The sequence below is a fragment of the Drosophila mauritiana genome, chromosome 2R (assembly GCF_004382145.1).
Source record: "Drosophila mauritiana strain mau12 chromosome 2R, ASM438214v1, whole genome shotgun sequence".
In the NCBI taxonomy this organism is placed as follows: Eukaryota; Metazoa; Arthropoda; class Insecta; order Diptera; family Drosophilidae; genus Drosophila; species Drosophila mauritiana.
The window spans coordinates 22,808,352-22,832,318 of NC_046668.1; the positions used below are offsets into that span (position 1 = coordinate 22,808,352).

The 23,967-nt window shown below is 45.3% G+C and overlaps 2 protein-coding genes across 8 annotated transcripts; one reads left to right on the top strand and one right to left on the bottom strand.

Annotated features, from left to right (window-relative positions):
- The first annotated feature begins 296 nt into the window (after window positions 1-296).
- LOC117135697 (ion transport peptide) lies at window positions 297-21,033 on the top strand. 7 transcript variants are annotated; one of them, XR_004459053.1, is made up of 5 exons: window positions 6,530-6,904; window positions 8,220-8,486; window positions 18,101-18,318; window positions 19,016-20,411; window positions 20,715-20,802. XR_004459053.1 is itself a non-coding variant. In XM_033296100.1 (4 exons), the coding sequence occupies exons 2-4, from the start codon at window positions 8,466-8,468 to the stop codon at window positions 20,821-20,823; spliced, it is 348 nt and encodes a 115-aa protein (XP_033151991.1). In that variant the 5' UTR covers window positions 6,530-6,904; window positions 8,220-8,465; the 3' UTR covers window positions 20,824-21,033. The 7 variants fall into 7 exon arrangements, 2 of the variants coding, with proteins under 2 accessions (XP_033151991.1, XP_033151993.1); XR_004459054.1 differs by having other exon boundaries at window positions 6,530-6,644; XR_004459056.1 differs by lacking the exons at window positions 6,530-6,904; window positions 8,220-8,486 and adding an exon at window positions 297-387.
- Window positions 21,034-21,625: 592 nt separating this feature from the next.
- LOC117135694 (inorganic pyrophosphatase) lies at window positions 21,626-23,745 on the bottom strand. Its single transcript, XM_033296098.1, has 6 exons — window positions 23,523-23,745; window positions 22,963-23,081; window positions 22,501-22,896; window positions 22,294-22,445; window positions 22,127-22,236; window positions 21,626-21,804 (listed from the first exon to the last, which is right to left on the bottom strand). The coding sequence occupies exons 1-6, from the start codon at window positions 23,728-23,730 to the stop codon at window positions 21,773-21,775; spliced, it is 1,017 nt and encodes a 338-aa protein (XP_033151989.1). The 5' UTR covers window positions 23,731-23,745; the 3' UTR covers window positions 21,626-21,772.
- Window positions 23,746-23,967: the final 222 nt, after the last annotated feature.

The following is a 23,967-nucleotide window of genomic DNA, read 5'->3' on the forward strand; positions in this document are numbered from 1 at the left end:
CGTTTTAATCAACGTAATCATAATCATATGACCAGAACAGACATTCTGCGGCGGCACAATCGTATAATTTATACGGTTTTCTTGGCTTGAGTTCAGTTTGAGTTGTGTTCGAGTTTGTGTTGTCTTGCGTTTGTGTCTCGGGGCTCTTTGTAATCAGCCAATACTAACCGCGCATTATGCAAAACCATCAACCATCGGCACCACCACCAGCTCCGCCACCCAAGCCCTTGCATCTGGATGCTGGATGCGAGCGGCGTATAAAAGCGACTTGGCCAGAAGTTTCGCAAACATTTTGGCATCGCCTGAGTTTTGTGCTAGACTCGCCGGGAAAGTGCTCACCAAGTTCACTCCGCTCATCCGTCAAGCCAGCGAAAGGTCCTCAGAATGGTGAGTGCAGGGAACATGGTCCCGTCTGTCAGGAAGTGTCGTATCAGAAATTAAACGAAAGACAGTGACTCAAGAGATCAAGATCAAGGATCTTTGCGGTGTTTTAATGGCACTGAAAGCTTCAGAGAAAAAATTTCTTACTAGTTCATTTTTCAAACGTTTTTTTTTAATGCCGACGTTAACTGCAGTTCCGGTAAAGAAGAGACCGCACCCAGCGGTACCAGAACCATGTCCCAACCAAAACGACACTATCATTTTGCGTGGGATTTTATGGCCACATTAGCCCATCCACGGATCGATCGATTGATCGTTTGCGGTCGATTGGGGCTAAGTGTGAGTGAGTCGGGGCTTTGCCATACTTTCTGGGCTAGCGTCTGTCGTCCGGACTGGGTCTAAAAATAGATCTAGTTTCAATTACAGTGGAAACTCGTTTGGCGACGACGGCTGCGGGGAGAGAAAAGCCGCCGACTCGGGCGTTTGGCAATTGAAAATTGTTTGGAATTGCTATTTATGTTGCGGCGCGTCTCTCTAAATGGCATCGGTTATATCTGGATTTCCTAAGTGCCCATCACGAGTCAGAGTCACGAACCGAGATACATCTGCAGATCGTTTTCGCTTCGCTCTGCTCTGACCTTTGCGAGGCTCTGAGAAAGTGCCCGAGTCGCGGAGCATCTTGGGGCAAATCCGAGATCCGAGATCCGAGATCCCAGATCCGAATCTCGATCCCAGCTTGTGCCTGGCATTTCCTTACAATGTGTGCCCAACTGCCGACCCGTGTTTCCATTTCTATCATTTGCGTGTGCGCCGCTCATTTAGATCTGAAAGCGGCAATTAGCCCGCTCGACTGCTTAACTGCAGCTAAATTGACCGACCGGTCAAAGTCAAGTCAAGTCGAGTCGAGTCGGAACCGAGTGCAGCGGTTCTTGTTTCCATTTCTTACGTTAGTGGGGTGGAACCGCGCCAGCGTTATATAACCATCATAACCGTAGGTTGTCCATACATTTGCAACTCCAGCGGCTATTCCATTCTGATCGCACCTGGGGGCCGGCGATTGAATCACACTGTGCCACATTACAAGTTTGTTGACACCTCGCTGTCGTATACGTAATATTTTTATTGCAAGCACAACCTGAAAACGCAATTCATAGCAGAAATGCATGATATATGAGCCGGGGCGGTCGTGAGCGCAGAATGCTCGTAAATCTAACGTGAACAAGCCTACATTGTCCACAATGCTTTTCATTCGCAACCAAGTGTAGATTTCACCTTCAGAGAAAGCGATTTTGTGTTAAAACTTATAAGTGAATACAGTTATAATATGGGTTATGGTAAAATATTTAACAGTCTGTTTTGCGACAATAATGTTTGACTAATCGAAGTTCTTCTGTGAAATGATCGCACTTACTAGCTTCTTTTGCCTTACGGGAACAAACGGACGGAGAGAGAGATAGAGACAGAACGGAAATGGGTAATAAAGTGCGCCGCTAACTTTACACACCCGTCATTCCTGAAGTTCCACGCCACTCGGAATAAACTTCCAGCTCGAACTTCCCGCGGACTCTTCTGCACTTTCCAAGCTGCACTCGTGTGCGTTCGCGAGCGCCAGACTTACAGTTACATGCTTCATTTTCAATTAGCAGACATGTGTGCGCGCTGGTGTGCGTGTGTGACACGGTGAGCCAAAGTCAGTGGACAGGGGCGTCGATCGACGGATAATCGCAGTCGAACGGGGGCCAATTACCCGATAACCCGATCCCGATACACAGCGACCATGACTCGCTGCGAGAGTGGATATGGATGTGGACTTATCACCCTCGAGCCACTTCCTTTGTTCGTCTAAAGACCCCTTAGAGGCGCTTGTCTCCACGCTCGTGGGGCGCAAGGGGGGGTGGTCGATCGAGCGGGTGGCACAGTGGGGTGGGTGGGCAAGATTTGGGGCCGCATTGTCTCACAGACACACAAACACGACGCGACAGCGAAACGAAACGAAAAGCGAATCAAACCACTGGCACATGCGTGCTCTTTCGAGCGACAATCGTTCCACATACCCAACGAGGGGCACTTTTATAGTTCGTCATACAGTTGGCAACAAGTACGTACTTCAGTTCATGATATATGGGCGAACGTTGAGGTAGGCGCACTATATTGCCCAGCAAATGTATCACCACACTGCAAAATTGACAAAAGAGCAATGTTTAGGTTTGGACGAACTTTGCGGGCAACCCTCGCACGATGTTCGTGTGCGTGTGTGTGCGAGAAAGGCAGAACGGTCCCCAGCATTTTGACATTTAATGCTTGCAGTTAGTCTGCTTTCGCTTCTCATGCGGTCTGGGTTTTTCCTCCCTTCCTTTGGTCTCGCCGGAAAATCCTTGTGTCGCGATCGCGTCCGTTGCCTTGTCTCGAAATCTGCATAAATACATATATGTATATAGCTGAGACTATAGCTACGCCACCGTTGTGCAAATATTAATATTTTGAGCTAAAACATATACTTTTGTGAGCTGCATAAATAAGCAAGTGCACATATGTACATACATATGCATAGTCGTATCGCCAAAGTGTGTGAATAATCGGTGCGAACGTGGGAATCGCGCTGGCGTTGCAAGTTCGCGGTGCAGTTGTTGCTGCTGCAACGTCAATGTGGAGTGTCAATTATGTGGAAATATATTTACAAAGATGCCCCCTGTTTGTGTGTGTGAGTGATTCTCCTGGCACTGAATGTCACTGAAAGAGGGTGGGAGTGGAAGTGGAAGTGGGGCTGCCCTCTTTCCAGTGCGTGTAGATCAGTTACCGCCAGCAACAACAACAACGACAACAACAAGAACAAGAACAGCAGCAATAACAAACAAACAAACAAACAAGCCAGCGACAATTCACATTCATTCCCATTCATTGCTGCGATTATCGCCAGTTTTGCTTTGCTCTTTCACCACGCACGAATACGATTACGAATACGAATACGAACGTAGGAGAATGTGCGGGGGCTGCGGAGGCCGAAGCGAATGAAGAGGAAGCGGCAACAGTCGATAAGTTCGCTCTGGGCACGCCCCCTTATGACGCCCCCTGTGACGCGATATCAGCGGACACCCAAGAAACACAACAAACACAAAGACCTGACCAAAATCCACACAAAATGGCGATAAATTCGAGTGCCAGAGAATCGCCGCGGGCCTAAAAAGTTCGTTCCCCAAATTAAAAAGGAGGTAAACAAACTCGTTTCTGCCCCACAACAACACAACCCGATCCCGCACCACAGAGCCCACCACAACCAGCGATAAGCATCCGAAGACGAAGATTTGGGTGGCCCAGTCCACAGAAAGCCCCGCACCAACCCCGAAACAAGCGCCTAAGGTAAGCTCCACTACGATTCTTCGCTGCAAAATACCACACATCGCATTCCAGCACTGGGAGAAAAGGGGGTTCTGTTCGACAGAAGTGGGAAACATCTTCAATATGCAACGAATGTCAAGGTATTCCCGTGGTTAGGAAATAGGTTTCATGCAACTCTGAAAACTTTCTTCGATTCGCAATCCAATCCAAATATCTGATAGTCTTCACGGGGATTTTCGTCGAGTATATGTATGTATGTATGCGATGATCGAGATTTGCGAGTATATCCGTTTGTTTGGTTGTTTGCATTCACATTTAGCGGTGTCACACCCTTTTTACAAGTTCAGCTTTTGTTCGGATCGCGGGTCTGGCCCACTTGGAGGTTAATAACATTCGGGGCGGTCAAGTACAGTGGATCCGAGTGGCCGCCAATCCGAAAGTCCGCAAATAGTCGACGGCCCTGTCCCTGTCCCTGGCCCTGCATTATGGCTCCGACTAAGCTCGGATCTTAATTCGTGTAAGAAGAAATGGTTACAAGGTCAGTAGTTCGACTGGGTGACGAATTATAGTAACTTATCTCAATTTCGGGTGTGCTTAGTTCAATTTAAGTCATGGATTATGTGCGTATATCAGTCAAGATTCTCTTGGGTCAGTTTCCGGTTCCGGTATTTAAGTCTGTAATGGGTGCTCCATTACGGTCACTTGTGTGTGTGTGTGTGTGTGTGTGTGTGTGCCTGTGCCACGGCCACAATGCATAATTCACATCTCAATTGATCAGCTCTTGCGTGTGGGAACCTCTATGGTCTGATCATCAAATTTGTCTTGGATGTGGAAAGTGGTACATGTGACTATTATGACTGTTTGTTCTACAGATTTCAATTCAGTTGTATTGCATACTATTCGGAGTACCCTCTTGATAAATTATCTATATTTGCAATGCTCTCTACGTTCCACTGAGGCCCTAGTCCAAAGCCCTCTAGACGGCTTATATTATGGCCTCGCCTTATCGGGAACCACCATCATAATATAAACGAGAATATCCACTTCTGTTATATAAGACCATAAACTGTCGCGGAACCCTAACCCATTGAGCATTATTATGGCCTCGCCTTATCGGGAACCACCATCATAATATAAACGAGAATATCCACTTCTGTTATATAAGACCATAAACTGTCGCGGAACCCTAACCCATTGAGCATTATTACGTCCATCGATCGGTTTTTTCCGTCTGTTCACTTCCAGTTGGCTGGCAGAACTGAGTCATCCAGAACAAATACGTGTAAGGTGCCCCGGGATCCCCTGACCACAGCACCTCGTAACATCGATTGGAATTATGCTAATTGCACGACGATATCCCACCCGGTACGGCAATGACCAAAATTGGCCATTAATTGTATTCGCTTCTGTTAAATAACAACAATTGTGCGACTGGGAATGGGAATGTCCGGGCGGCGGGCGAAAGGGAACACTTGCATGCTGAATTACGCCTAATTACGTTTATCAACAACAAGTGCAGTCGCAGTTGCCAGACAGTTGACGTAGCGTCGTCCATCTACGCAATTCAGCAAGGTGTCTTATTATCACCAACTTGATTAACACCCCTCGCGGGGGATTCTGTTCTCTTGCTGCGAAAGTGAGAAATTTCCAAAATCGAGTGGAGATCAGGGGAAGATTGTAGGTACTATAAAGTAAATAACTTCATTATTGCTAGTCTATTTGCTTTTAATAACATTTAACATTTTAACAGACCAGATATTTGTTAAATTATTTGGATCGAATCGGTGCATCTATAGATTTGACACCTCCGTCTCTAAATTGGGTCTTTATTTGTTTAGAGTAAATATTTTCAAAGTGTCTGATATTTTAAATAAATATTTTTTGAATATTTATATGATAAATCTCTGGCCTATTTATTTGGTTTTAATGTTTTTTTATTTTATTTATATATTACATTTATCTTCATATTGATACAGATCACAAGGCCACTTTTAGCTGAAAAAATTAATGAAATATTAAAGAGTGTTAATTATTGGATTATACTTATAATTATTGGATTATACAATCCAAACAATTTTCCATCTCGTGAAATCACGCAAGTTGCCTCAAATAACCCAGTGCCCTTAGAAACAAGTTATTAAAAATCACAGGACCAAGCGATGTTCGCATAGTTACAGCTCCGGCTTATCCGTAAAAACGCCTCGTCATCGTTTTACTTAGACTTTTGGTCGACGTTTTCCCATTCCCGCGAAAAACAATGGAAATTGCTCTGCAATTACCGCTACTGATAATTACATTGATTAGTAATTAGATATGACATATACATATGTATATGCAAAGGGAATGCCCCACAGACCAAGAACAGTTATTCTATTCCGCTGGCAACAAGTTCGGATAATTTTAAATGATGTGCCACACTTACAATAACTATATTATGTATGCGATCGCATTCTTATTATTATGATGTAAATGTAAATCAGCTGTTCAAATCATCACAACAAATCTTTAAGAGAAGAGCACCAATTTCGAGAAAAAACAGGCTGTTTAAAATGTTCTCTTTTCGCATTTTATGCTTTAAAGCGAAAGAAGAGAAAATTCTTCTTCTTTTTCTCTTTTTTTCCAAAATCGAAAAAAAAACCGTTTCGCTCAGAGAATTTCCACCCGATTCGCTCGCTCGGATCGCTAATTCACAGATACATCCACAGATACAGATACAGACGCAGCACACAGACGCAGATACAAGTACGGCGCTGCCAGCAATCACTTAAAATACAATGTTACCGCCGAGTTGAATATTAGTCCTTAAACGCGAAGCAACAAGTAAGCATCGCATCGCATCGCACTGCAGCAAGTTGAGATACAGATACTCCGGTTTCGCGTTCAGTTTTCTGTTGGTTTACATCGAGTACGAAAACGAAAGGCGAAAAGTGAGTGCCCGAAAAACGAAGCCGACAAGTGCTCAAACAGCCTTACCCAGTGAAAGAGCCGGGTTTTCCGCGTGGAAAACGGTCGCACAAACGCAACCTGCAACCTGTGACCTGTGACCTGTAACCTGTAACCTGTAACCTGTAGCCCGTGACCCCTGCAACCCAAACCCAACCAATCCGTGCCGGTCGGTGCCCAGCACTGAAAATCGAACGCAACGCAAAGTTCCCCGCCGAAAAACAACAAACGGAATTACGAAAATGTAATAAACGTTAAACGTTTAATTATAAACAAAAAATACGGCTCGAACTTGGAGCAGCTTTCAAGATTGGCAGCAATTAACATTAAAGCGAAAACAAAATAAAAATCACAAATGGCACAAATTCGAATCCGAATCCGAATCCGAGTCCGAGTCCGAGTCCCGATCCCATGTGGAAAAGTACTGGGAGACATTAAATAACAATTATGAGATGGCTCTGCTGTTGCCCAATGTCCTACTAGCGCTGGCCAAAACCAAATACCAATTGCGTTGCTTATCTGTAATCTCAGTCCGCTTGGCCAGTTGACCGAATTGCCAGAAGGTTGCGGTGTTCTGTACCAACTACCTGCTGCTTGTGGCCAACATCTCGTGGCCCTTTTCGCACGATGTTGCCACCTTGCAGCAGCCAACTCCACTCCACCTCCACCTCCACCTCCATTTCCATTGGTCAGCGCTTCTCCTTCTCGATCTCCCCTCGTTCTGTGTTTCTCGTCTTCTTATTCCCATGCTTCCCACGTTCCCATGTTGTCAAGCCACCAGAACAACTTTCGTTGATTCCCAGCCGATATTGATCCGGCGATGATGTCATAGGTCCCTAGGGACTGCGACTGGCGTTCGGAACCGGAGTCGGCACTCGAAGCCAAAACACCAAACACCAAATACCAAACGGCAAAACCCTGGGCGTATTTCTCCGAAATCTCGCGTTTAATCGCCGGCGTCTATCGCTGCCCCTTCACTTTAGTAGTTTAAAAGTGCGTGTGCAACAGGAAATACAGCGCATTTTATGCTGAGGACCGAGCGGCACACACATTTTCCATTGCATTTCCAGCGTGCGCTGTTTTTTTTCGAATCTGCTGTATTTATTTTTTGCGTGCAAACACTTCCGACATTTTAAATGCAGCCCAGCCAGCGAACCGGCTAAATAAATCAACATCAGCAGATCAGCAGTAGCAGTAGCAACTGCAACTGCCCTGCTGCTTTTGCCGCTGCTGCAGCTGCCGCTGCTGCTGCTGCTGTTGCTGCTGCAGCGATGCATATGTATATGTAAATGATTTTAATCAGCAACAGCAGCAGCATTAATAACAATAAATGACAATCAGCGATCATGCCAGTTGGCATATGGACTTGTGAGGAACGCGAACAACAAATTTAGACGTCAGTCCGCGACTTCGACTTCGACTTTGATCGTTGATTGCTGTCAATCTGTTGCTTAAGCCGATCGGTTATCCGAATTGCATAAGAAGCGGTGATTAAGATCGCATCGGACGCCGTCAGCGCTGGAAAATCAGATGTAAACGTATTCCTCTCGATATTTTAGATCCAATCAGATCCCAATCAATCGCAACATCTGCGGCCAAGCAACTTACAAACTAGGAACCCAAGCTGTGTTAACCCAAGTACTTAAGCGCCAGCAACAGTACTTAAGCAAACATTCGTTTCGACATTATACAATAATTAGAAACCCAAACAACAACCGACTTCTTTCTCCTCGGGAAAAGCAGAAGCAGAAACAGATCAACCAACTCCCAGCAGAAAGGCTCCAGCTTCAGATCCAGCTCCAGCTATGAAGAAGCTGTCACTAAATGTGAGTATCAATCTGGTCGCGCCTCAAGAATTGACATCACCACTCGCATATATGTACATACATATGTATAGTACTTGATGCAAACAACATGTTGTCCCAACCCAACAAAGGGCCTCCTGCCCGGGGGGCGTGGCTGGGGCTGGGGGCGGGGGAAGTGCACTTTTCAAGTTCAGCAACGGAACAGAATTCCGAGGGGAACGCTGGCGGTGGGACCGTGTCATGTTAATGAACTTGAAAAGACCAAGATCATGAGCCAGCCGGCGGAGGATGAGCAGCATGACGGAGTTGCTTTCCTCACTTCCAGGCGATGACGATCGGTGTTGAAATGGAGTGCGCAATCGGAGGCAGACGCATTGAGGAGGAGCAGCGGCTCCCAATCTGCAAATTGATGGGGGGAGAATCGAATGCAGACATTCGGGCAATTGACAAGTCAGAGAATCCAAAGTACGAACTCAGAGGATCATACAAGACTTACCTGCGCTGTCAGCCAGCCACTAATCTAATCATAATCCGAAGTCCGGAAATTAGCTCATTTGAAAACTATATTTGCTTCCGTCTCATGACTTAGAAACTAGTATGTGCAACTGGACAGATTATACACAGATGATAGATCTCACTTACGTTAATCCCTCACTCTTTCAAATTGATCTCTATTTGAAATGCCATTTACCTCCCCCACCAGTCACTGGTCATCGGTCAATGGATTGACCTTCGCCTTTGCGGATTGCCAGAGACTGAAGTGGGTCTAATTGAATTCTGCAATAAATCACTGCCACGCGCCACCTCAGTCGCATCCCGTACACACCACTGACCACTCACCACTCACCATCCGCCATATTCCATTCTCCATATTCCATATAGCACGTACCAGATCGGAATCGGAGGAGATCCTCCTCCGCAACTCTGGCTAATTGAAAAGCAATTGTGGCGCACTCAACTAGCCGAGTGTGGGTCTCCCCGGGGTTAATGTGTGGCATAAGATGCGGACGCCACGAGCAGGGTCCAGATCCAGATACAAATGTATTTCGCAGATACGCGACTTTGATGTTGGCAACTCAAGAGCTCCCCAGTCACTGGCCATATATCATACAGAGTACAATATGCATTTGCCCCCAGCTCGCTTGCGAGTATGAATAATTGTACGTTTGTGCGCCGTAACATCTGCCAACTGCCAACTGTTCCCGACTTGTCGTTTGGCTCATTTTCCGCAGTTCAATGCCCCAAAAAACCCTGGTGCTGCCCTTTGCTTGCTTATTTATCTGGGCTGTGGTGGGGGAGTGGTGTCAATCGTGGCGAGTGTGGCAGCATCATGTCCAATCCTTAACTAAGACAGAAATAGTTACAGATTAGCTAGCCAGAGAAATGGGAATCCCATTGAAAGAGGACGCGATAAACTTATTTAGGTGACGAGGTGATAACAAAAGGCACTACTCTATATCCACAACACCTGCGCATCCATCTCGCATTGTCTTATCTCGCAGATATTTATCACAATGACTCAACAATTTCCAAGTAATTCGGAGTACGAAAGCCCCTCTATAAATACAAACTGTGGCCGGGAATTACTCTTAATCATGGCCAGCAATTCACATTGAAATTGGCTGATGCAACCGCAAGTTTTATGGCTTGTCTGCAAATAAAACTAACTTTGCCTTTTATGGCCCTGCCCCGCTAACTCCCAATTGGTCGTAAAATGCACATGACTCTACATATAATTATCAATTTATGCTGAACGAATCAATTGGATTGTTATTAATAAGCGATCGTTAAATTATTAATGGGTTCCTATGCCAGCGGGCAGGCAGTCAACGAAGTGCTGTAATAAGCCATGAAACTAACAACAAATTGACAAAACGCCATTAAAACTTGGCGATCAACAATGACAATAATAAAGAATAACAACAAAAGCATCGCTGCGAAATAATAAAAACAATGAAAACGGGGGCCCGTCGAAGCTGAAAAGTTGGAGACCCACGACGGGTTACCAAATGCGAATGCCTGCGAGTGCGAATACGAGTACGAATACGAGTATGAGTATGAGTATGAGTACGAATACGAGTTCGAGTATATGCCTGCGATACAAATGTTAATGATTGATTTTGTGTCATGTAATCGAGTCGGGGACCTGGGCCGCAAACTCGTTTCAGCCATTTAGCCAATTTAATTGACGTCAACTGGCCCGATCCGATCTCCTCGCGCACATTTCTTCCGTCCTTGGCCGTACGACAATTGCAGTTGCAATCGCAATAGTTGCTGCAGTGTAGTGCAGCTCGGAGTTGTAGGTGACCTTATTAGACCACGAGAATTGGCCAATGGAAAAACCAAGCCGCACGGCACCAGCACCCAAGTGGAATGTGAAAAACCTTCCAAAACACAAATCACGCGATTTGGACACGGCGAGAAATAAAAGTAGCCTGTTGCGCAAGCAGATGTTATATCACACGATCATCTCAGACCAGTGGGCTCCTTGGGGTTAATATTTTGGTATCTGTAATGTGGCTTAATCTTATTAGCCATTCAGTCGCTGATGCACTTCTTTTCTTGCAGTGCATCAATCCGTTTGGGGCATTTCTCGAATTCTTGGAATGCACGAGCGATTGTGTTGGTTACTATATCTGTATCTGTATCTGTAAGTGTATCCGTATCTGTATCTGTATCTGCACTTATTGGTTATGGCCAGCTTGGGCTGCTATCTGCTGCTCCTTCCACGGCTTTATTCACACCCGATCGATCCGTCGTTCAATGGCCGCTCATTGTAATTGGTTCTTTGATCGCGATAGCCTCGCACTTTGCCAATGACTCATTTCCGTTTTGCCTGCCGCAGTTTGACATTCGCGGCTGGCAATGTGCACACTCGTATTTGCCAAATTCTTTAAACAAAATCTCAAATATAGGTCGTCACTTTGGAATATTTCGAATACTTTGGGTGTGTTTTTGTTCCAGTAATTGCTGCCACGTTTCGGAAATATCCAAATGCTGATATCCTCGAAATGTGCAGTTCACGGGGGATTATAAAATTAGGAGGCGTTATTTCCTATGAATAAATAAACCTATATATGGGGTTCAATAAAACTGTAATTGAATTAAATAAATTAATGAAAACCTGAAAGGATTCTTTTGAAGATTCCCCCAAGCATTCAACTTAGTTAACATTATTCAGACCTGCAAACACTTTCACTTCTATATTCTATTTGGCACTCAAGCACCTTGATCGTGACTGCATGAGGCGTTTACTTTTAATCAGCTTAAGTGTCATTCATGAGTGAGGATTCCGCGAAATTCGCGACCGAAATAAACCACACCTCGCCATCATCGCGGAGAGGAGAGGAGATGCGATCCCCTCGGGCGACTCCCTCCTCGCGGGATCGGGATACCTGAGACTCGCAGGCGGAGGAGGAGCTGCGTCCGGCTGCGGGGCGTAATGGCCCTATCGAGAGCTCAACACCCGCTGGGTTACGCTTCATTAATCCGATTCACGCAGCCATAACACTCAGATCGAGTCCGATTTGGAGGGGCAAAACTTAATTATGTGATTTATAAGCCTCTCGATTTTCGATTTTCGCATTTCGATTTTATTTAAAACAAAGCGCAGCAAAAAGTGAAAAAAACCACCGAAAATTGGCACAATCAGCGAAAAGGCGATCGGTTTCTTTTCTCTCTCACTCTTCGAATATTTTGCAAATAATTTCCTCAATGGACTTGTTTATTTATACACAAATGCAAAGCGTATAAGTAAGCACTTGCCAGAGGGAAGCGTGTGACACGCTTCTGTGCGCCGCTGCCCCAGCATCTGCCTCGCACTCGGCTGCAAGATACAAAATACAAGATACAAGATACAAGATACACGATACACGACTCAAATTCCGACTCAAACTTTGGCTCAAAGCTACAAAACAAGCACACATACATATATGAGTCGAGTATGATAATTTGGCATGCATTTGGAAAACGAGCTGAAACCAGTTCGCCATGCTAAATTGTTTTGCTTTCAATTAAACTAATAAAAAGCCAATTGTCGTGTGTGAGTGCTGCGCCTCGCGTATCTGAGTGCATGAGTATCTGTCGGACTGCCGGAGTATCTGTATCTGTGCGAGTTTGTCAGTCTGTTTGCGCCAAATGGTCGCCCAACTGGCTGGCAAAACCGCGCGACAACGTCAGCACCACACACAGCACACAGCACATGCGATGTACTCACAATGAGATACAATGCACACGATGCACTTCTCGATCGCATGTGCTGGGTATTGCTGTTGCTGTTACGTTGGATCGGCAGAATGGAAATGGTTTCAGAGCTTCAGAGCTGCCCGATTAATTGGCGGAGCAGTGCAACGCGGCGTATGAGTGATGCGGAATTTGAAATTCCATTGGCTAGCTTAGGGGTATTTTAGAAAATAGAAATATTTCTGAAATTCCCATTCCCTGTATAACAACTTATTAAGTAATGCATGAGTCTGACACAAGAACAAGGAATTCTAATCTTTTAAATAGGAAAGCTTGCGATATAATTACACCATGTTCAAGAAATAGTCATATACATGGAAGCTATGAACGATTGTGAATTTACATTTGTGGGAGAAAATCAATATCGCTTGCTATTTTTAAAATAGAAGAAACTAACGCCTAACTAATATATAAATCTATATATTTTTATAGGATTATTCTCTATTTTATAGCACTGCAATTAGCTTAATAGCTTGTTGATACACATCGTAAACAAAAGTGCAGCTGCGGCTGTCACTCGGAATATAAACAGGTGTAAGTTTGTGATTTTACAGAAATTGCAATTAATAAAATACCAGTAGTTATAGCGTATGTGTCAATACTAGCTAGCTAAACTGGCTAATTAGGCAATAGCAATTACAACTCCCAGGAAACCCCCAAATGTATGCAACGAATTCCTCAAGACGCCTTTAAAATCGAGATTATAAAACAAACTCGGGTGCAATTTATTCAAAGAACTTGCGGAAATTACTTCACTTATGACAATTAACTCGGCCGCTTAGTCACTTGTGGCCGAACTCTTTTTAGCCAGATAGAATCGGCTGAGAAAATTCCACTGCAAGGTGGAAAATTTAGTTGCAGCCACTCGTTTTTATGGCTGATTAATGCAGGGGGACGGGGGAAGGGGCAGGCCGGGTGAGGCGGGGCCAAACTAGTTTAGTAATGGCGATTAGATATTCCATCGGCGTGCCAGGACAAGTGCCGCTCTCCACTGATTTTTTCTTAACGGCTTTTGCTGGCTTGGCCGCGTGATAAGCATGCACATCACGTATACGCCTGGGTGTTCCACTCGCGCTCTCAGCGCGGCGATCTCTCGGATACAGATACTCGAGCGCTAGCCAGATACAGATACCTTTTCGCCAGACTCGCTGTCGTCGGCTGCGCCCGGCTGTGTGCGTGCGTATCTGTGTGGGCCGCCTGATAAGCCAAGCGGTAGCCGAAGCAGTCAGCCCCAACAGCCAACAGATCGCGCGCGGTCTTCAGTTTTGTTTTGGAGCTGCCAACAAAAGTTGATTGCTCGCGCGTCGCTCCCGTTCCGTTTTTCACCCTTTATTTGGCTTTGGCTCCTCGCTTGGAGTATCTCGTGCTGTTTGCCGACTCGCTTGTGTCATCGCTGTCCAAACACCGCGACTGTTTGCCCCAGTCTTAAGAAAACCGCGCGGCAAGCGGGCCAAGTGCGCCAAGTGCGGCCAATTGCCTTTTGGCAGACGCCGAGATCTGTTGCGAAACGGAGCGGCCATTCGCCATTAATCTCAATAATATCAATTGGATATCCACACACATATTCAGATCACTTGGCTCCGATCTCTGAGCCAAGCCCTCCGCATCCCTCGCCGGTCGGCCCTCGGACGGAAGCCATAGAATCGCTGCAATGGCAGCATTCACTGTGAGTGGGGAGAACGAAAAGTTGCGCGAAGAGTGTGCCTAACTAGGAAATCGTCTTGGAAATGAAGGGGTCTAGCTTATTTCCTCAAAATTAGATAGTTGAACACATCAACAAACTAATAATCATATTTCTGGTAAATGCATACTCATGGAAAGGCAAGATACGCGTATTGTTTTTCTTTTCTGTCTAAGCAAAGTGAAATACCAGTCATGTGATGCAGTGAAGATTTATTTGGATGACGTGCGACTTGTGTCTGCGGAAGATTTGGGAAGCGTTTTCTCCAGTGCACACTGGCTTCGACCGGCCACCAAGAGGCGGTCTCGGTTTTCCACTGGGCCTTTCCTGTTTCGCCTGTTTCGCCGCAGATTTCATGAATACATGAATATTAATCGAAGACAAGCATCATGCAAATTGGGCTCGGGACTGGGACTCCTGCATGTCCATCGAATTAGCAGCGGAGCGCTTGGAGATCCGCGCAGGCGCAGCACCTCTGCGCCAGCCAGTTCAGCATGCGTACCTATACGAGTGCCCAGATGTAGTGGCTGGTACCAAGCAGTCTCGCCATGAGTGTTTATGCACGCTCCTCGGCGTTCTTCTGCCGCCAGTGGTGTTGTTTTTGCGTGTCCAAGCACTTTTTAGTTGCGCCGTAAAAAATAGCGAGGGGCCTGTGTGTTTTATGTTTGGGCTCTCGGCTCCGCCATGCTTGCGTAGCCAAGCGTTAAGACTCGCAGTGGAGGCACCAGTGGCATGGTGGTGGTGGTGGTGCCACACATCGCAGTCGGGCATATCTGGCGGGGAATGCACAGCTTGGCAGGCAACTTTATAATCCACATAATGCACGGGGATTTCGACGATAACACTTCCCACATACCGCGACGATTTCACGGGTAACTGATAAGAGCGCCTGGTCTATTAATAGCTCGTTCCCATGGTGGGTGAAAATCCGCCCAAAGGGGTCGACCTTGAAATGCGGCGTACCTCAAAGTACCACATAATAAACCCAAGAATCGTAGTGTGCCCTTTCGCTACAAACCATATCGACCATATGCCGCCCCATCCGAATTCCGCAGCGACCACAATAATTATAAACTATTGCGCAAAAAGAAGGCACCGTCCGTCTGTCCGTCTGTCCGTCATAATTGGCATAATTATTTTTGGCTCATGACTTCATTCAATGTCGCCTGGCAGCAGCGACAGTAAAACATCGGCGAAAACAGCAATCAAATCTCAGTTGAATGGTGTACAATCAGGCGGCAATCAACAACAGCATTAGCGAGATGCCAATTGGGAATCGAGGGGCGTGCGTGCGCCCCGCTCCAATGAATCAGGGGTATACATGGCGCATATCGCATATAGCTTATAGCATATGGAGCACACGGACACACAGATAGTCGTCGAATAATGGGATGGCTTGTACGAGTATGTGCGACGCGCTTGCGACTCGAATTGAAATTGATGCAAAGCGCCGGCCGACAAATAAAATCAATTGGCAGCTAATCAAAGTGAAATGCAAACAAATTGCCAGCACATGTCGCCGGATCGGAGGAGCAGCCACACATATGAGATGGTAGCTATATGGGCAGCACTGCAGATCGGAGATCGATCAAGATGACGCCGTTCATTGGCTCCTTCCTGCGACGATGACGCCATTCGATCGATCGGCCCAGTCGCGCCGGATCATCCATTCAGCGCTCCTCCGACTTTCCCTCGCCTTCTTCTTCGGTACTGAAGCCCCTTTCCGCGGTCCATGTTACATTATCTTCGACGCGGTTCGCATATCAATTATGGCACTCACGCCGGCAAAGAGCGTTAAAAATAGCCGCCTGCAGCGACGATGATGCCATAAATCGTGCAACTCGAAGCCAATTATCACCAGATGCTCAGCCCACAGCCCACAGCCAGCAGCCAGCAGCCAAATCTGAATCGGAATCCGAATCCATCGGGGAAATCGAGCTGAGCTGAGTCGCCGTACGCAAGCTGTTGCACTTTGCACTGGGACGTCGCCGGGAACTCTGACTAAACGAGTGCTCCATGTGCATTGGGTGCAAAGGGTTCCCCACCCGACCACAACTTGCACTTTTCGAGTCCACCTTTTGCTGGTTGGGTAGTAGGGTTCATGGCTCTGGAGCTGATGCTAACTTCCAGCAAGTTCAAGTCATGATGTTAAAATAGTCGGCGATAGTACAACGAGCAATTGACTATGACGACAGATGGTGTATTACTCTTACTCTTGATTTATATTTAAACTTTCGACAGACGGATAAAAGTTATGGCAAATTACTTATTTTTAGACTTAGATTCACTAAGTACTAAACAACGACGGCTGATGGCTTGGGATGAGTTATTTATATTCACTACAAAAATATGTGCTTGCTTAAAAACATTTGTTTTGTCATAAAAAAACACAAAGTAATTAAGTATGACGACACATGAGCCCTTGATATCATCAAAGGAAGTTATATCAAATAAGAACCCCCGGTGGAGCATACTTTTAAGCGAGAAGTCTCACTTATCGCGAATATATGTATAGTATTCGTAGATATATATATATATATATACATTTCGGCGGCCGACTGATGAACTTTCTCAGAATTCCGATTCCAATTGGCAGTCCCCAATGCCCCATTCCCATACCCATACCATTTTCATTTCGGTGTTTTCCCATTCCGCGGTCATAAATCTGCGAAAAAATGTGCTCAACTTAATTGAAGACATCAGCAAGGCAATAAAAAATCAATTTGCCAAAGATCTTAGAGCGCTAAAACAATACGCGTATGCTCGTTAGCGATTATATGTGTTTAAATCATTATCGGCGCAAATTCGCTTTCATGTTGCGGATACTCTCGGAACTGCTCTCGAAATAGCCGACGTCGTCGTGTCTGCCTGGTTTTCATTCAGCATTTCCATTTTTCAGCCGGGGTCGAAGGAATTTCACACATGTCGTGTGCAAACGGCAATTGGCACAGCGCGCAGTGGAAAAGTTTGCGAAAAGCGGGCTGTTAATCAAATTATTCAATAGTTCGGAATGCCACGAATGCACATATGTATGTACATAGTATATATGTCATCGCTGTAATTCCCGCCGGGCGCGCAAATTGATAAAATATGCAAAGTAAACAAATGCGCCCGATTTGGGGGCCCGTCCGCGTCCGCGTCCGTTCGCAAATTGGCTCTCCTTTGAGCCGCCAAAGAGGTGGGCGGAGCAGAGCGGGGCGGAGCGGGGCGGGGCGGACTTACATCATAAATTAAGCCCGCCGACAGATGGCAAATAATGCAATAAACATTGAAATCGCCGGTGCTATTTATAGAGCGCTCCTGCGATAAGATCGTCTGCGGCACCGACTGCAACTGTTGCCACTATTGCAATTGCACCTTTGGGTGGAGAATGGCATGGGCATGGGCATGGGCATGGGCATGGGCATGGGGATGGGGGCCCTATTTTTAGCCAGTCGGCAGACGGCTGTCGGACGAGGTCTATTTATAGGGTCTCCGCCGTCCCCCTGCCCATCCGCGATGCGGATCGAGCAGCAGCTCGATGCCACCTGGGCGAGCTGCCCTTGCCCCTGTCCCTGTCCTTTGGCGGCGGCGAGGAGCTGGGCCGGCATCGAGCTGGCTTGGCCCACATCTGCTTGGCCAGGGAGGTGGTCCGGCCAGTTAATTGATCCGATCGCACCTATAAATAGGCGTCTATTCTTAACCGTGTTTCCGGTTTCCCACACTTTTGCAGATGTGTTCCCGCAACATAAAGATCTCGGTGGTGCTGTTTCTCGTCCTGATACCAATCTTCGCCGCCTTGCCACACAACCACAATCTGTCGAAGCGCAGCAACTTCTTCGACCTGGAGTGCAAGGGCATCTTCAACAAGACCATGTTCTTCCGACTGGACCGCATCTGCGAGGACTGCTACCAGTTGTTCCGCGAGACGAGTATACACCGATTATGCAAGTAAGTTTCCCTAGGGTCCCACAGCCCCATCCATACGCACATATGTATGTATATCTAACAAAACCCCAAAGCAGCATCGGTGTTCCTTACAGCGTTCAAGGCAAGGCCGTCCAAGAAACACTAATTATGATCTTAAGTGCTGGCAGACCCTGACACAAATACAAATGCCGGGGTATCGGAAAATGTTCGCGGGACCTTCGGTTGTTTGTGAACTTTATGGGCGCTTTCCCCGCTACTTTCTCCTCGACTTTCTCGCACAGAGACCGCTGCCTATTCGGTTTCTTCCATTTGGTCTATATCTCTCTCTCTGTTATGTTCCACCCTATATAGTCACCTAAATAGTAATAAGATTATCACTTTTTCGTTTGACTTCCCTCTGTGCGAGTCCTACATCTGTCTTCTTGTCTATTCGATGCAGGGCCAATTGTTTCGTCCACGAGACCTTCGGGGATTGCCTGAAGGTGCTGCTGATCGACGATGAAGAGATATCGCAGCTGCAGCACTATCTGAAAGTGATCAACGGATCGCCCTATCCGTTTCACAAGCCCGTCTACCACTAGACTCCTAGCTTCGGCCACTTTCGTTTCCACTTCCGTTTCCGCTTTCGTTTCCGCAACGACTTCATTTTCCTGATTTCTTACTGCCTTCAGTTACCTTTACCGTTGTGTTTCATTTTGATTTTCGTTTTCAATTTTAGGAAAGACTGCTTTGATTCAAAATGGTTTGGCGAATGCCTGAAAGTGCTGTTAATACCCGAAGAGGAAATATCCAACCTACAGCACTTTCTGAGAGTAGTGAACGGCTCGCCCATATCCTTCAACATGGGGCCGCAAACATAACTCTAAGTCCCCGCCCCACACACCCACAGCCCCTACACACCATACAGCACACAACACACACCACACACCACATACAGCTGAGAATCGCTGCGATTATCGTGGGTTGGAACGGGCATCCGCATCCAGATACAGATCCAGATCCAGAAACAGTCCCACTACGACCACAAATGCAGAGCCAGAACACAGAAATCTAAAATATTAAAACGCCCAAATTTAATTCGTACTTATTTATTACTGTATGCCTTACAGTTTTTACTATATGTGTTTTTTTAAAAACGAATTATTTTTATTAATTTATTGAGAACGTTATGCGTTTGTTGTAAGTAACATAATCGGGGAGTGGGAGATGGGCGATGATGATGATCTGATGATCAGATGATCAGATGATGATGATGCGGAGGAGGAGGGTCGCAGATCTCGCACTCCCCACATATACATAGAAGCCGAAGTATTTATTTTTAAGTATTCTTAGCTTGTTTTATTATTATTGCGTTATGCGGTTTGTATATAAAATAAACAAAACGAAATCCATTGTTTTTAATCTATGTAATGTAAAATTATAACTTTTATTTTTGTATCTGTATTCTACTGTAAAATCAGCATTTAGAGTTTACATTTTACACGATTTTCCGCAAGGGCAAAGCTACAATGATAAAGATAAACCCATACAGACGCACATACACACACTACACACACGCATATATATATACACCGCAATCGAGACCGAAAGTATTTTGCAAATGTATTACACTTACAATTTTGTGCTATTTTGTAAAGATGAAACCCTGAATTAGTGTAAATCTGTTGGCGCAAAACGGAGATATGTATTTGCCTATATAGTATATAGTATATGCATACCTATCTAAAGCTAAAGCCTTACATGTATCCGAATACGAGTACCCTACACACATGCTAAATATTAGAGAGAAACGCAAGATCGCAATTTGTGCAAGACACAAACAAAAACCTGGTAAAAACACGCGAAGAACGGAACGACTGCATTACAAATGTGGCAATAAATAATACATAATTAATAAACCCCTGTAAATTAATAAAGGATAATCAATCATTCGCTGGCTATTTGAGAGCATCAAAATTGTGATAAATGAGAATTAGAATGCGAATGCGCGACGCAGGACACCGCCAGAGAAAGAGACCGCCATAGAGGAGGCGAAAGAGACAGACAGACTGCAGCTGGCGATTTGCGCGCGTTTCTGGCGCGACTAAAAACGCCCGCTTACCGTTTTTGTTTTGGTACGTTATAATTTCCTTTTGTTTTTAATTAATTATTTGATTTTTGACCTTGTGCAATCTTGGCTTTTAACTAGTACACAAGCTTTTACTTTTTACCGTTACCTTTTTTAAAATTTCTTAATAATCCTCCAACTGGTGAGCTCGTATTTTTGGAGCAAACAGGTTGAACAATAATTTTTGTGATAATTCAACCATACTTGAATATGGCTTTTGAACTTTGGCTCTTTTTTCCTGAGCAAGCTATATACCAAATTGAAAAAAATCAGGTTTCCTAATCCCTCCTCCTCTTGTTTCTGAACACAGGCAAGAATGCTTCGGATCGCCCTTCTTCAACGCCTGCATAGAGGCTCTTCAGCTGCACGAGGAGATGGACAAGTATAACGAATGGCGCGATACCCTGGGTCGCAAGTAAAGTGCGATTCTCTGGGATTTTCTGGCACCGTCACTGGCACGAGCAGCTACTTAATTCTATAAACTATTAACTAAAACTATTATTATTGATAACTGTGGCAGAACACGGCACGAAACTATGGCAACCAGGAAACGATCGACCCGAGGAATGTGTACCACTTAAAGAAACAACCAAGCTAACATCTAGCTACAAGAGAAAGCAGATCAAAAATGTTGAAAAAAAATTACGAAAACAATTACTAAACTATTACACGCTACTTATCCGCACTTATATCGGAAAGTTTAAATTGGTCTATATATTATTTCTATCATCTGTCATGAAACAGTCTCGTGGAGCTTTTAGTTGTAGTGAATTACGTGAATTATGCTTATTTCTTTTAGTTCTTCGCGCAGAAGGAAAGCAAAAGGTTATGCCAAGAAACAAATATGAGAACAAACAAACAAGCAAACAAACAAACGAACGAACAAACGAACAAGAATCAAAATGTCTGATGTATATAACTATTTTTGTCTTCTTTTAAAGATTTCTATACATATTTATAACGCCTAACTGAGTTGTACATTTCTTTTATTTCGTAAGCTTAAGTTAATTTGTTACGGCAATAAATTTTACGTTCCACACCTTCCCACATATGCACTCCTGCAATAGAACGGAAATCACATCTGAGCAACCCCACATGGCATAATTCGATTCGATTCTATGTAGTATTGCAATGCCCTACGATTACATAACTATTAATTAATTTAAACTTGTTTGGATCTAGTCGTAAAATATAAATAAAGATTGTATATTTCAAGAGGAGTCGGCAGCGAATTTGATTGCGGTGCAAAACTTTATTCAACGTACGATATATTTCAGTATTAATAATTCACAAGTGCAAGCATTTTCGATTCGATTGGACTACAGAAAGATCGTGGATCTTGTGATGGAATCAGCCCAGGGGAACATCTCACTTGAGATGAATGAAATGCCAAGTGTCGACTGCAATTACAAAGGACGTAAGAGGGTATAAAAAGGGTTTATTTCAAGATAACATTCAGTATAAAGTATATGTACAACGATTAACAAACGCAAGCGAGCCAATTACATGAATTGGGTTTCAGCAGTATTTACAGCATGGAGTAATCTCAATTTAGTTTGCTAACTGGCCAGTTAAAGTAGCTATTAGTAAGCGTGCAGGTTGGGTTTGTGTAACCAATTTGTTTGCAAGTTACTGGTGGTTAAAGCGTGCGTTGGAGTAGCGTGTTTTTGGTTGGGATCGGGTGAAGCGGCTATAAGTTCGATCTAACATAGTGAACCTTACCTGTATCAGACACCTCCTCGACCTGGCCGCCATCGGGGGCCTCGGCCAGTATCTTCTCGGCCTCCTCCTTGGGAATGACGTGCTCCGAGTTGCGGTTGGTGATGTTGGTGCTGCAAAACGGACGTACTTATGATTTTTGTAAATGTATGAAATGGCATTTAACCCACGTGGAGATGGAGCCGGATGCGGGGCTCTGGTGCACCAAGTTCTGCCAGAACTTGTGGGTCTCGGCAATGATGGTGTTGGCAAAGTCCGCATTCTTGGCATCGCCGTTGAAAGCAAACTGATTCTCAGGCTTGCCATCGGGGATCTTGTAGATCTGCGAAATGCAAAGGGTAAGAGAAGGAATCGTAAGAAAATCACATTCCACCCACCTTGAACCACTCAACGGTGGCACGAAGCAGACCCGGGAAGTACTGGTCCACATCGGCGATGTCATTGACCTTTGAGGCCAACGGATCGTTCACATCGATGGCGATGATCTTCCAGTCGGTTTCGCCCTCGTCAATCAAGGCAATGGTGCCCAGCACCTTGACCTTCAGCACGTCGCCGCGCTTAGCCACTCGGTAGCCAATCTCGATGACATCGATGGGATCGTTGTCGCCCTTACAGCCGGTGGAGGGCTCGATGTGGTCGGGGTTCTCCCAGGTCTGGGGCAGGGCTCCGTAGTTCCAGATGTAGCCCTTGTGCGGGAAGCAGTTGGCCACGAAGCGCAGCTTACCCTTCTTGATGTCCTGCTTGATGGGATTCATGGGGGTCTTCAAGCTAATCTAAGGGTCAGACATGCAATTATCGTATTACTCAGGGGCATGTATCGTAGGGACAGGCAGACCAACCTCCATTTTGGCGTTGGTCCAACGTGGCACCTCCACCACCATGTTGTAGATGGTTTTCTCCTCGTTGGCGTACAGTGGAATGTCGTGCATCGGCGAGATGACATTGCCGCACTTGTTTTCTGTGGAGAATGGCCAGAAATAATTATGTCTGATATATGGGCGACACCTGGACACGCGATTTGATTGATAGTGACCGGGGACCTGTCGGCTAGACAAAGGTCACTAATTCGCGTGCCAGTAAACCGAAATTCAGCCACCAGTTTCGATATCTGCTATTTGGAATATGGGCTAATAAAGGCAAGAGATAAGACCAAAGGGGCCGAAACTCTTGGTGTTTCCGCCATTTCCGACGCAAGACAAATCGGATCGGCTGATAGTGCTGATAATGCGACAAGTTAAATAAGCAGAGTCCGGTTTGACCTGTTGCGTAATCAGTCCGGTACCGATCAACTAATTCTAGGTGCAGCAACTGCACCTTGTTTGGGTTACTTGCAAATGCGGAAGCAAAAGGTTAAGCCGGGTCACATTCACATTCGGCCCCAATGCGCTGCTCTACTCACTGAAATACAGGCTGTAGCTCGGCGAATTCTTGGCGCCCTTCTCAACGGTTTCGTACAGAGCCATCTCGTGTGGTTTCGTGCGCTTCCGCTCTATCTGAATATATCTGCAATTGCTGGCAAGGGCCGCTGGTGACGTTGGAATCGAACCGGACAAGCGAGCGACCGCACGTGAAGCGTAAAATGAACTCCTTGTAATTTTCGCCAACATTTTCTTCAGCCCTGAGTTGAGTCTATCGATAGGCCGATAGGACCCGATTTTACAGTTAACAGTGTTGCTCAGAAAATTAATATTAATTTCCCATGGAGAATGAACTTCACTTTTTTCATACAATCAGAACTATTATTATAATTATTATTATATAAAAACTATAAGATTATAATTATTAAGCACAAGATATATAAAACACAATATTATAAATATAATTATTAAACAAAGCTTCCACTA

Excerpts from the sequence above, each read along its gene's own strand:
- LOC117135694 (XM_033296098.1), bottom strand. The coding sequence starts at position 23,730 with ATGTTGGCGAAAATTACAAGGAGTTCATTTTACGCTTCACGTGCGGTC. Across the intron at positions 23,082-23,522 it reads GAGCTACAGCCTGTATTTCA|AAAACAAGTGCGGCAATGTC; the intron begins GTGAGTAGAGCA and ends CATTCTCCACAG. Across the intron at positions 22,897-22,962 it reads GGACCAACGCCAAAATGGAG|ATTAGCTTGAAGACCCCCAT; the intron begins GTTGGTCTGCCT and ends TCTGACCCTTAG.
- LOC117135697 (XM_033296102.1), top strand. The coding sequence starts at position 8,466 with ATGAAGAAGCTGTCACTAAAT. Across the intron at positions 8,487-18,100 it reads TGAAGAAGCTGTCACTAAAT|ATGTGTTCCCGCAACATAAA; the intron begins GTGAGTATCAAT and ends ACACTTTTGCAG. Across the intron at positions 18,319-18,736 it reads AGTATACACCGATTATGCAA|GGCCAATTGTTTCGTCCACG; the intron begins GTAAGTTTCCCT and ends TATTCGATGCAG.